Below are 13,933 nucleotides of genomic sequence, written 5' to 3'. Positions count from 1 at the left end.
TTAAAATGCACCAATTCTATACATTTAGGATACTGCCAAGACAAATCTGAGCAGAAATCGCTTACTGAATGGTGCTAGAAACCAGCTTATCCTCATGTTGCAATAAACTGCAAGTTTTGCTAGACACAAATATATTCAGTTGCTAAAAATACATATGGACAGTAGGTATATTCAACCCCTAGGCCTATATGATGCTTATTTCTAGTGAAGTGGTAACTTTGTTTTCTAAGTGAGACTAGTAAGAGTTTAGCTCTTCATTCCCCAAGGAAGCATGCACTGCTGTGTGGCTGGGACATAGCCTTTTTTAATGAAAAAGAGAAAAAGGAAAAAGGGCAACAGCGGGAATTTCTGTATAGGAAGAAAAATCTCATTCCCCAATATAAGAGCATAAGAACTGCCATACTGTGTCAGATCATGGTCCATCTTGCCCATATCCCGTCTCCAACAGTGGCCCAATAGAGCTTCCGGGGGAGTGTACAGAACGGGGCAATTATGGAACAATCCACTCCGTCTTCCTCTCCGGGTTGTGGCAGTCAGAGGTTTACAGTTGCTCTGAGCACAGATTGCAACCCTGACCATCATGACTAATAGTCATCCTCCATGAACTTATGTCTGAATCCATTATATTTTATATGCACCACACTTTGAGGTGATGGCCTTATGTACGACTGTCTCTGTGCAGCACATTGAACTAATGTCTGGTATAGTCTATAGGATTGCTTTTAATTAAAAAACAAAAACACAACAACCCATGATCAATAGTTTAGTACAAGCAGCGAGATTTGTCATGTCCACAGGCTGAACCCATCATTACTCACCTTCAGGACACAAATCCTGCAAACTGAAGTTAAGAGTAAACAATTTTAATTTGCCCCATAAATCTCAAAGAAAAATAAACCACATTGTCACTTCTTCCTGTCTCCTTGGGCAGGGTCATTAATGAGTAGATCCTGAGGGAGAACAGCGTTAATCATTTGCAAACAAATATGCTGACTGTGCTCCTCTCTGCCCACCTACTATTCACAGATTGGACAAACACTTTCCCTATCTTAGTCACACAGCTTCTAAGTGCCAATAGATTCCCAGTTCAAAAGTACTTCTAGCATTAGCTTAGTGCCTAACAATAAATAACCATTCAAAAACCTTTTGTGCTAGTACAGATTGGCCTGATTATTGTAAAGGCATCAGTAAGCCCAGATTTTATTTGTATTAAAAAGAACTTCAGTGAATGCACCAGGATTGTATGCATGAGGCAGTCTGCAGTTGATCACAATGGGGCTCAGACACTATGCTGAGCAGTGCGATGAAGACCTCAGTCGATAAAAACTCTAATACTTGTGGTGGAAAAGGCCCACCATCTCTTCATTTTCTTGTCTAGAAGACAAGTGGGACTTCTGTAGTACAAGGAGATATTTAACCTTAAAACAATAAAACTAGGACAATTAAACCTGTGTACACTGACTATACACTACATGGTAGAACTCATATATAGACTTTAAGGCCAGAAGGGACTATTGTGATCATCTAGTCCAGGGGTGGGGAACCTACTGCCTGTGGCCTGGATCCAGCCTGTGGCAAGTCTCCATTCTCTGGGCTGGAAGCCACAAGCTTCAGCACCCCCACACACCCCAGGTGGGGCTGGAGCCACGAGTGCCGGCTCACCAGGAAGCTAGGGTTGCCAGGCCGTTAAAAGTCCGGTCAGCTCCACGTAGCTCCCAGAAGCAGCCGGTATGTCCAGCCCCTAGGCACAGGGGCGATCAGGGAAACGCTGCGTGTTGCCCCTGCCCTCAGCGCTGGCTCCGCAGCTCCCATTGGCTGGGAGCTGTGGGGGCAGCACCTTTGGGCGCGTGCAGCGTTCAGAGCCACTTGGCCATGCCTCTGCCTAGAGGCTGGACATGCCAGCTGTTTCCGGGAGAAGCATGGAGCCAGGGCAGGCAGGGAGCCTGCCTTAGCCCTGCTGTGCCGCCAACTGGGAGCCGCCTTTGGTAAATACAGCCCAGCTGGAGCCCAGCATCCTGAACCCTTTGCCCCAGGTCAGAATCCCCTCCTGCACCCTGCAAGTCACCTGTAAGTCCAGCAGCCCGGCCAGTAGAGCTTTTCCTGCATGGGTTGCATTGTTGAGAAGGTCTTCCCTCTTAATAACGTTAATGACTTCAGCAAGCATGAGGTTCTTGGAGGGATCTCCAAGCCAGGTGTTAAAAATCCGATATGGCTGGAGGGAGAGGGGGGAAAAATTGTGGAAGATGGTGAGAGGCAATTTGAATCAAAGCAATGCTCTACACAAAGGAGAGTGAGCACATGGGTGTCAACAAATTTCTAGGGCACCAGAAATGAACACTAGGTGCCTCTTCTGTGCTGTAGGAACAGAAAGCCTGCCCAGAAGGGAGCAGATCCACAGCATTCAGGAAGAACTAGGGAGAAGCCACTCTGCACTGAGAATGGCACCCTGTCCTTTGTGACCTCACTGAAATGAATGTTTGTATAACTGAGGCCAGCAGTTAGCACAGTGTGGTTTTGCCTCAGTGTTTCCATTGTTGTCCCATTGGCTCAGTTTCCACATGTTAAGTTTATAACTATGCACAGATTGCTAATTGTCTTAAAAAAAATTCTGAAGAATCTGCAGATCTTGAAGAAAAGAGCTAAAGCTCCCAAAAGTACAGGATCAATTCTTACTCACATTTGGTGCTGAAAATAAAGCATATTAAAAATACTGGACCTGATTCTCCACTCCCTGACACCAGTTTTATACAAGCAGAACTTCACTGTAGTTAAACTAGTGTAAGGGCATGGAGAACTAGGCCCACTGTCTGTGCTTGTGAAACTACAATAACTCCCCACTTAGCGTCCTCTCGCTTAACGTTGTTTCGATCTTACGTCCCTGCTCAATTACAGAACATGCTCCATTTAAAGTTGTGCAATGCTTCACTATAACGTCGTTTGGCTGCCTGCTTTGTCCACAGCTGGCAGCCCCCCTATCAGCTCCCCTACCCCCTCCCACAGTGCCTCCCACCCGACCCGGCAGATCAGTGCCTTCCCCCTCCTTCTCCCACAGGCAATCAGCTGGCTTGCGGTAGGAGAGGGGAGAAGCGAGGACTCAGTTCACAGGCTCCCCCTTCTTCCCCCACCTCCCGAATACCGCAAGCCAGCTGATTGCCATGTGCAAGAGGCAAAGGAGGGAGGGGGGGAGGCTGCACGCCGAGTCCTCGCTCCTCCCTCCTGAATGTCGCAAACCAGCTGATTGCAGAGTAAGGGAAGCTGCTGCTGCTGCTGCGCAACGTGCTTCTCCTAGCCTACCGCACCTTCAGCCTCCTTACCTGCCTCATTGTCTGCAGTGCCAGTGGGCTGTGCCTGTGTGGGGCAAGGCGGGGGCACCTCCCAACTATACTACTGGACTGAACTGTATGGCAAAAAAAATTTCCCTGGAACCTAACCGCCCCCATTTACATTCATTCTTATGGGGAAACTGGATTCACTTAACATCATTTCACTTAAAGTCGCATTTTTCAGTAACTAAAACGTTCAGTGAGGAGTTACTGTATACAGAATGTGTGTGTCAAATAATAGCTCCATCGTACTCAAATAAGCAAATATGTGCATTGCCACATATCAGATGAACTCAGTTGCAGGTCAGCTGAGTTTATTATATATGCAGCAATACTGTTCACCAGGCATTTGAGGACAGAAGCATGTCCCAAAGTTCAGCACATTTTAGAATCATTCCCAGAAATGGACCATCTTCCTTCACTCATTAACACTTAGGACTACAGAATGCAAGGTACACTAAAACACTTACACCATTGGGCCTGAACTCCTCCTTGTGAAAAAATCCTCCTGTCATCATCTTCTTACTAAATGTTACCAAATCGGCTGGGTCATCTAGGCCCCAGTGTTCATGGGCCCAAAACTTCCCAGTGCAGCCGCCTCCTGTCTGCACCTCGTCCACCAGAAATGCACAGCCATGCTATTCAGAGAGATTGAGAGATCAGGGAACTTGAATCCATGTTTCCAAAACAAATATTCACCTCTCTTACTAAACACATACATACTAAGAGTTACAGAATAGTGCACAGACCAATAGTCAGGAGAACTGTTTTGAACACCTGTCTCATGTCAGTCTGTAAAACAGTTGATCTTTTAGGTCTTTGTGACTACAGCATCAAAAGAAATTCAGCTATTTTTCAGGAAGGTACACAGTAATCTGGTTTCTATACAAGCTTGTGAGGACAACAGAGAAAAGAACCATGTTTTATATAGACTGTCTCAAAACATTTATAAGGGGTATTCGAAAACGCTATGGGAGAGATTTAAAAAAGTTCAAAAAGCAGTTAGACTTTAAACTCCCAATGAAAGTCAATGGGAGTTTAGAGCCTAACTTCCATTTGTGCTTTTGAAAGTTTCCGCCTACAACACTGGGGGCCAGTCACGTTCGATAGACACAGGCAACATTCCAGCAATCTGTTCTGTAGCGTAAAGCACTTTGGAAAGGTCGGCCAATCAGGTCACCCTGACTAGCTGAAAATTCCAGCCTTTTTTTTTAAAAAGATGTTACTTGCAATGGGCTACTCCACTGATCCTGTGCAGGCAAGGAGATTTTGAAAAGTCACATTAAAACGGATTACTAAGTGTTCTCAACACAGTATTGTTACAACATTGGCACATCCTCAGTTTGTGCAAGACAAAAACTGCTTGACTTAGCCTCATAGTTGCCCGTCTAATCTAAACTGCTCAAATGATGCCACACTGAGAAAACTGAGTGGGCAGTGAGAGCACTTGTTAACAAAGGGAAATGATGCTGCTTCATCCTACAGAACAGGGTTACTCAAATGTCATTAACATGTTTTTCCATGAACACACATTCAAGTTTCTCGCCCGGAACATTTACAAGAAGAAAGTGAAAGGTAGGTCTCATCTCCCCTTTTAAATGGTTCCCATGATAGTTCAAATGTCATAAGACATCTTGTCCATTTTTGTCATTTACTGGAACATCTGAACTTACATCTGGACTCAGCGTCTGCTTTTACTGTTGCTGGGTCTATATTTGCAAGTGCAAATGTTCCAGAAAGAAAAATACTTCTTCACCATCGCAACTACTGTTCCTGGAATTGCGTGAGCCTCTCTATGGACGTTAGCTTTATAGCTTAAGGAACACTGATATGGAACCAGGATTTATCAGACTGAACCAATCCCTCGGTCTCCCTTGAGAGTGGGGGAATTTATTCAACAGAACAAGTCACTGCTAACTCTCTGAGAACACTTCAAATGGAGCAGGAGGTGTTACTGTGCTGGTGAAGAGGCACTGTTGGGTCTGAGCACATACACATCATTGCCACCAGTGCCATTTTAGAGGTCTTCCAGGATGTTTGGACTCTTATGTTAGTCTTCAGAAGGGGATTATGGGAAATCCATTGAAATGGTCTGGAGAAAATGCCAGTTAACTTGAGAAGCAGGAATGAAGTCTGGCAGACTGAACTAACCAGTTAGTTGACCTCTAAATGTTTGATTTACCTTTCTGGTAATGTTCCGTAGCTTCCTGAAGAAGTCATCTGAAGCATGATTGTCTCCCCCTTCTGACTGAATTGGTTCAATGATTATTCCAGCAACAATCCTCTTCTTTTTCCTGTACTTTACAATCAGATCTTCCACCTGTATATCAAACACAGATATTACATTTTCCTCCCCAGACATAATGGCAAGTTTCCTCGCAGGAAAAACTAGTCCTTCCTGGCACCAGAAGCTGGACTTCTTTGGTGCAAAAAGCATTGGTGGTATCAAAAAACACAAACATTAAGATGAAAAAATTAACGTGGTTGCTGCAGAAATTAGGATGGTTACCTACTTAATTTTAATTATGTTAAAGTGCTACAATTTTAAACCATTTTAACACAGCTCACATTAATTTACAATAATGCTTGTTTGAAAGTTGTAGCAAAACTCAGGGAAATAATAGAAACTACTTTTGTTTATTAAGCCACTCAAATGATGCTGAAGAAAAAACAGTTATATATTGTGCTACTAAGTGAAACCTCATCTAATCATTTTGAATTAGTAGTATTACAAGGAAATATACTGCAGATGCTTTGAAATTAATCAGATTAAATAGTGCAGAACTTTTGTTGCTGAGAACATCTTATAGAAAAAAATTAATTAATCCCAGAGTACCAGTTGTTGATGGTTAGTAATATAATTTGTGCCTGGAAATTTCTACTCCAAGCTTCCTGGGGCTGGTAACAGTTTATGCTATTTCAAGTGACACTTTTCTGAAGGTGCTGATCAGCTACTATAGAGTCTTTCAAACAAATCACCATCTCTTTATAATCTTTAAGTTTGTGAACTGATCCTTTGCATCCTTGCTTTCTCCACTGACATGTTGTTTTTTGCTGTTTGTCATAACAGCATGTATCCCCAAAGCATTTTGCTATGCTTTTGTAGTTTTTCCTGTTGTTATCCATGTTTGAATAAAATAATAATAATAATAATTAAAAAAAACCCTCTCCAGTGTAACCCAACATGCCCATCTGAATGATCCTGCTGTGGAGTGATAGTGCTTCATTTAAGAGAGTCTAGCCTGTTGAAGTATAAATAGTTATGAGGTCTCAAATTCATCCTTGTTCTGTCTGAGATCACAGAGCTGCTATGCCTTGCAACCCTCTGCAGTCTCTTGTGAGGACATGCTTCAAGGTGATGGGCTTGGGGCCTCCACTTCACTGCCACTCTCAGGGCAGGTCTACATTACAGCAGGGATCGATGCTCTGAGATCGATCCACTGGCGGTGAGTTAGCGGGTCTAGTAAAGACCCACCAAATCGACTGCAGATTGCTCTCCAGTCGACCTGTGTACTCTACCCCTGACGAGAAAAGCAAGGTAAGTCTATGGGAGATTTTCTCCCATCAACCCCCTGCAGTGTAGACCCCGCGGTAACTCGACCTAAGGTACGTTGACTCCAGCTACGTTATTCACGTAGCTGGAGCTGCGTAGTGTAGGTCGACTTACCGCAGTAGTGTAGACATAGCCTCAGACTGAGTGTCCCTCGGCTGCGGCACCCGTTTCCCACCATGGCTCCATTATAAGGGCCAATCTGGCTTGGCTCCTTGCAGGAGTATTCTCTCTTGGAAGTTCTGTAACCACAAAATGTATGTATTCAGCCTTTTCAAAACAAAGTGCTACTTATTAGTCAGCAAGAACACAGTAGTCAGAGAAATGGGTTAAAATAACAAATAAGGCTGACATGCAGGAACCTTACTTAAAGTTCATTTTCTCCTTGCAAGTTACGTGTAAGTTCCAATCTGCCGAGACATTCCTACTCTTGGGCTGGGAGAGACAGCCCATGCAGCATACTCTCAGGGTATGTCTACACTGCAGTTAAAACCCCACGGCTGGCCCATACCAGCTGACTCTGGCTCAGGCTAAGGGGCTGTTTAATTGCAATGCAGATGTTCGGGCTCAGGCTGCAGCCTGAACTCTGGGACTCTCCCACCTTGCAGGGTCCAAGAGCCCAGGCTCCAGCCCAAGCCTGAACTTCTAGACTGCAATTAAACAGCCCCTTAGCCTGAGCCCGAGTCAACTGGCATGGGGTAGCTGCAGGTTTTTAAATCGCAGTGTAGACATACCCTCAGTATCTCTGTCAGAGCCTTACGTCCAGCTGCTCCTGCCTGCTCACTAGACAGAGGACTTTAAGGGTTTAGTATCCTTTTGATCCTATGTTTGGATCTTGGAAAAATAAAACTAGCTAGCTTGATTGGAGCCATGCAAGGGCACATTTCCCTATTAATAGCTTCTCCACTGTTCTGTTGAGGACAGTTGGTTTTCTCTACAGAAATACCTTATCTGTCATTGTTTTATTTCCTGTTTGTTTTCCCAGTGACAACCTCCTCTGCTTTACTCACATGCAGTTATACAGAATAACACTGAGCAGCTAAAGTGGGGCAGATATAATATTCATAGAAATAATACTGAAATCTACCATGTTCTGCATAGCTTTGCTGCAGGATTGTGCAGAGGAAAGAAGAGGGTTTATAAGGAGGATACAACTCTTCCTGAAGCACAAATATTTAATAATCAGGAAAAGTTGGCCAGAATATTGAGAATCATGAAAGGGGAATATTTAAACTATGTTAAGATCATGCTGAAAAGTGGCTATGAAAAAACCATACACCTCTTTACTCAACATGTGTCTGCCCTGAGTCATTTCTACTAATAAAACAAGCATTTACTTATCTTAGCACAGCAACCTGGACTCTGTTCTGCATTATGCTTCAACAGAAATATCAGCTGTACTCTGACTGCAGGATTGCTATTAGTGATGATGAAGGCTCCGTGTTTGTCACAGAAGTTGCAGATTCCATGACTTTCCGTGACCTCCCTGACTGCTGCAGTGGCTGGTGTGCCTGGCCCAGGGGCCATCTGAGCAGCTCGGGCAGCCCCTGGGCCAGTTTTGCCTCCCCTCCCCCTGCCCCGCCCCCCCAGCAGCAGGAGTTTAGGTATGGGAGGCTGGGGACAGGGTGGTGCTTACCTAAGGCGGGTTCCCTGGAAGGACTACAGCAATGGTCCCCAACCTTTTCGTCTGGCGGGCGACAGACGAAGGACCGTGGTGGCAGTTGAGCATCCACTGAAATGCCGCTGAATTTTGGCAGATGCTCGACCGCCGTCCAGGACGCGGGCACATTTAGATGGCACCCATGGGCACCGTGTTGGGGACCCCTGGGCTACAGGAACTCCCCTTCCTCAACTTCTAGCTCCACGGGCTGCCTATGCGGGCAGGCACCGCCCCCTCAGCTCCTATTGGCCACGATTCCCAGCCAATGGGAGTTGCAGAACTGGGGTTTGGGGCAGAGAGGAGCAGCATGTGGAGCTCAGGAGCTAGGTAGGGAGCAAGCCCCAGCCCCATCAACCCCACGGGCTGTCCCCCCCACTCCCAATTCTCCCCCACACCCTCCAAGTTTTAATCAGGGGTATACAGTAAAAGTCATAGACAGTCATGGGCTGTGAATTTTTGTTTACTGCCTGGTGACAGGTCTGTAACTTTTACTAAAAATAGCCGTGACTAAAATGTAGCCTTAGTGAGGATGTAAAAGGTAGACTGGAACAAAGCTTGATTTCCAGATTTAGTATGGAAATGAAACCTCAATCCTACAACTGAGTCTGCACAGGACCCCACTACACCTGCACAGGAAGACCTCATTGGCTTCACTGGGGAACTACACCGGCATATAACTTCATGGAGCTGGTTATAGGATCAGAGCCTGAATCCAGAAATTTTAGATAGAAAAGCAGGAAAATCCATGTCACTTTTACAGAGTTACTTTTCAGAGGACTAAGCACACTGAAGTTCACCCTTGTGCACATTTCCCTCTCCCAAATTTGGGCAAATTAATTAATTCAGATGTTTTTAAACAAACCTTTTCTTGTATGCGAAATTTCACTCTGGTGAAAATTTCTGCAGACCATTCATAATTTCATAGTAGACAGTTCCTTTTAAATGGCAGCAGAGGCAGGCTATTAACTGTAACAGCTTAAGGAGTACTGCTTTCATCAAAGGCCATTTCAATTCCTGAAAATTTTCTTCCAAGTTAATAGCAGCTAATCCCACTAACTTCATTATTTCAAAATGAAAACAGAATGCACACAGTGAAGTACTCACCTCTTCCAGACAGCGCGCTTCTTCCTGTTGATTCTCTTTCACAAACTCTTCCAGGGGGTATTTTAGTCTTGGGAATGGAGCAATCGGCCAGTCAAATGATGGAATGTCTAATTTGTGAATTGCTTTAGAGTGAGTTGTAGCTAAGCAACCTAAAAACCAGAAAAACAAAAATTAAAACAAAAGCTCACTAGAAATAAGGAAAGAAACATTCTTCTACTGAGCTACTGGAAAGAATTGGATGATTCCATTTTAACTGCAGTTTTCAGATTAATTTATATTTGATTATTCTGGAGTACTGATTGATTGGGTTTGGGGATTTCTACTAGGCGGAGCATCATTCTGAAGAGTTGGAAGGCATCTACACTATTTAAAATGTAATTTAAAAAAAGCTAGGAGAATTTGGTTACAGGATGGTAATGGACACCACGGTTAAATCTGGGTTTCACCTTCCCAGTATTGACAAGACCAAACCATGTTCTGAATCAAGCTACAGCCCTGCGAAGTTCAAAGCAGCAGCAGAGTTAGGTAACATGTTTAAAATATGACACTCTCCCATCTGCACTGGCAGGACCAGATGGTATCAGACAATATCCTGTAAAACAGGTCCCCCCCCCGCACCAATACGGTAGATTTTTAATAGTGTAGATAGCAAAACAATGGGCCTAGAATGAAATTGGGCCATCTTCCGAAGGTGAAAATCCACAGTTAACCACACCTCCAGTTGAAATAAAATGCTGTTTTAGTACATTTCTAACAAATTCCATTAGCATCAGATTTAGGTTCCAAATATTTTAATAAATCTATGTTTTGGTTTTTTTTACTGATCGTATTTCTATCACCAATTCATTGCAAAAGAACCTTTCATTTAAAAAAAGATAAATACGAGATAAAATATGCACTGCTGTGTCCAATATCAGCTGAGAAAGGAAGAGGGAAAAGTATATAGATTACTGGGAGTGTTTTTCTTACCCATGGTTCTTCCATGGAATCCACCCATAAAGGACAGAATACTATAGTCAGGGCACCCTGGATACTAAAATAAAATACAGGATATGTCAATGAACTATTCAAACAACAGGAAGGTGGCAGTGTAGCTTATTGGAATGGAATCATAAGCAGGATTACATAACTGGACTGAAGAACACACAAACATCCTACTTGTAATCAAATGGCCAGTCAAGAATATGTCCATCAGAGCATTAGGAAAGACAGGAAGATTTTTATTACTTTTGGCTGTTGCCTCAACTAAAATGCAAGCAAGTTTCACTCTTCAGGCAGCAAGTTCAGTAAAGTATATTCACACATTTCTTTGCCAAGAAATATTCTTCATTCCTTTAAAATTATCTGACCTCCTGTAAATACCATGAATATTAAAGACAAATATTGGCTAATTTAGCATTTCATCTTCAGATTGCTTTGCAAATATTAACTAATTAATCCTCCCAACATACCAGGAGGGGGGGGTCAATCAGCCCAATTTTTTAGAAATCAAGACAGATGGTAAATTGCCAAAGGTCACAAGGGAATTAGTGCCCAATAAATGGATCAATGACTTCAGTACTTATAAGGGTAAGCATGTATGTAGGTGTTTGCAGGATTGGGTCCAAAGCGGCAATTAGACACAGGAACACTTGAGTCCTCAGTGCTGCACTCAGATCACCATACACCTCTCTATTTTGATTCACTTATTGGATGCTGAATGAAAAATAAACTAATATAAAGTGTATGGAAACTTTACAGTAGCTGAACTTTAAAAGGGACACTGTTGGGTTATTTTAGAGAGACTAGTCCACTTCTTTGTGATCTAATCTAAAAAGTGAAAGAACTCCCTCCACTCCTGCTGCTGTTGGTTTATATCTTGTGCTAATCAGTCTCTCTCTCTCTGGTTCCCAAGTCCCCAACGTTTAGCTTCCAAACACGAAAGGTGAATATTAAAATTAAACAAACCCCTCTTCTTTCTGCATTTGTTCTTTTCTTTTAGGATTTCATGGAAACTATTCTACTGTTATGTTTTGTAAGGTTTGTTTCTGTTAAATGCAAATCCTAAATTTTGGGCCTAAAAATACTCAACCAATTTTTCTTTAGCTATTAATAATTCAATCCCACTGCATGGTGGGGAGCATCGGAGAGAAAAGCAGGCCCAGCACTCCTGGGAACAGAGGCAGGAAGTGCCTTAACTTCACACTATGAAAGGATGGCCCATATATATCACAAGACTGGTGACCTCAGTGGGACCTTTGCAGCTTTGGAGAGGCAGAAGATACTCTTCCTAGGAAGAGCAAAAAAATGCTCGGATCAAACACACTGTGGGTTTAATCCTAAACTGCAATGAGCTCACACAAGATGTAGCTGTGTGATAAAAGTACTTCTAGCACATTTACCACTTCCCTCAATCCTAGGGTTGCTGATATAAATCAGATCAGTCATAGGGCTGCTTTAACTCATGCCAGCTGGAACGGTCCCTATGAGATCATTCCATCAGTCCAAGATTGCAAAAACACAGTGTGCTCCAATACCCAGTTCTCACCCTGGCTGTGGCCCAATTTAAAGCACATCCCAGCTCCCCTTCCAGCAGAAGAATCTCCAGAAGCCTCTTCAAGACAGTTTTAAGCATTGCACCACTGGAGCGACACAACAGGAATGTACCCTGGGCCAAGGATCTGGCCCTGGAGTTATAGATCCTGTAATTTCCAAGATGCTCACATCTTAGAAGGTGTCCCAAATTAAACACATTCCCCCACTTCATTAGTAACCTTGTGTATTAAGGTTTGTGACTGGCTAGAGTAACACAATCTCGGTTAGAGCTGAATTGGCACTTCACAGGCTTTCCAACTGCATCTTAATTTCTTGCTCCCATGTGATTAAGTGATTATTCCATGGCAAACTAGCTTCTTAATTAATTTTAAGTCATTAAACCCCAGTTTTGGAAAAAATTAAGAGGACTGTTAACATTCTTAATCTTTATTTATAAAATCTGTGTATGTTAGTGCTCCCCACAGTCTCTCTCAGCACATGCACGTCTCTCTAGCAGATGGTGTATCACATAAAAAGGGCAGTTTTAACACAAGTCACAACTACTATCTCAGAAGGTAGCAGGATGCCAGTAGCAAGCCTAGAATTTTGGTTTGGAGTGAGCTATAATTGGCCATTCTTGAAGCTTTTAGGTACTAGTATTCATTGCAATGTTAGAAAGCCCTGGATCTTTAATCTGTAAACAAATCAAACACTAACAATCTGGGTAAGATAACAGAACAGTAAAGTTACCTGGTTAATCATGCACGTCTCCAGTTCTTCCTTTGTGACATTATTGTTACCCCTTTCTTTGTTCTGCAAAGGTAATAAAGAAGTTTTCATGAGGTGTCCTAGATGAATCTCTCATTATTTGCTGGTGAAGTCTTGCTGAAAAATCCTAGTGTAATAAAGTGTCTGAAGGATTAACCAGCAGGTAAAATGACAGACTTGATGAAACCATATCTGGATTTTTAAGCCACAAATTACATGAGATCTCCAAAGCTTAACAGGCACAAGTCAGGCTGGAGTGGGCATGAGAAAATAGTCAGAAATTCCTTTTTATATCTCTCTTTTTAAAAAGAGAATAAGTCTTTTCAGTATTTCAGATGTAGTGGAAGCTCCAGGGTTTGTCTGTGCGACCACTCTTCACTGCCCGTTTGTCTCTCCTTTAGCTAATTATGAGTTTGTTTAGTCTAAAGCGGACGGTCAGTTTTTCCTCCGAAGAGCTACATACATTGTTTCTTGAGTGTCATGTTGTGTGGGATGATCTAGCATTAGAGGCATTACATGCTCATTCTGAAAGTCAAAAGGAGAATGAAGGGACTTACCTATGTTGTTATTAGATGAATTTAGAGGGGCCAGAGAATGGCTTAGGGAACTAGTAAAAAGATTAGCTTCTTTCAGATGGTAAGTTCTACAGAGCAGGGACTCTCTCTTTATCTGTGTTAGCACTAGGGACAATGGGGCATGAATCCTAATTGGGACCTTTGGGCTCTACTGTAATATATAAGCAACAATAACAGCATATGGATTTAAACTAATGGTTGCTGCAGCTTTAACCGGTTGACTGTATGCTACCGTCACCCAACAACATTCCATTCGGTATATATCTTCTATGCAAAGAGATGTTAAAAGATTGGCCAGCACTAGTTTAGTTCACGATATTAGGAGAGAGATTGTGAATGAGCACAGCTACTTGTGACTTAGGCTTTGTTTATACTAGCACTTCTTCACACCCCTGACCGACAGAAGTTTCACCAACAAAAGCGCCGGTGTGGACAGCGC

General features: G+C 43.0%; 1 protein-coding gene across 1 annotated transcript in view; it reads right to left on the bottom strand.

Annotated features, from left to right (window-relative positions):
• The window catches only part of ABAT (4-aminobutyrate aminotransferase), a 139,007-nt gene that overhangs the window by 4,586 nt on the left and 120,488 nt on the right, over window positions 1-13,933 (bottom strand). Inside the window, exons 9-14 of the mRNA XM_044980501.1 lie at window positions 12,902-12,964; window positions 10,607-10,670; window positions 9,638-9,786; window positions 5,506-5,643; window positions 3,794-3,961; window positions 2,066-2,212 (exon numbers count right to left, since the gene is read on the bottom strand). Coding sequence (XP_044836436.1) covers window positions 2,066-2,212; window positions 3,794-3,961; window positions 5,506-5,643; window positions 9,638-9,786; window positions 10,607-10,670; window positions 12,902-12,964 — 729 coding nt within the window. The remainder of the gene's footprint in view (window positions 1-2,065; window positions 2,213-3,793; window positions 3,962-5,505; window positions 5,644-9,637; window positions 9,787-10,606; window positions 10,671-12,901; window positions 12,965-13,933) is intronic.

Source organism: Mauremys mutica, chromosome 11 (assembly GCF_020497125.1).
Source record: "Mauremys mutica isolate MM-2020 ecotype Southern chromosome 11, ASM2049712v1, whole genome shotgun sequence".
NCBI classification, from domain to species: domain Eukaryota; kingdom Metazoa; phylum Chordata; order Testudines; family Geoemydidae; genus Mauremys; species Mauremys mutica.
This window is presented reverse-complemented; position numbering and strand designations above follow the sequence as displayed.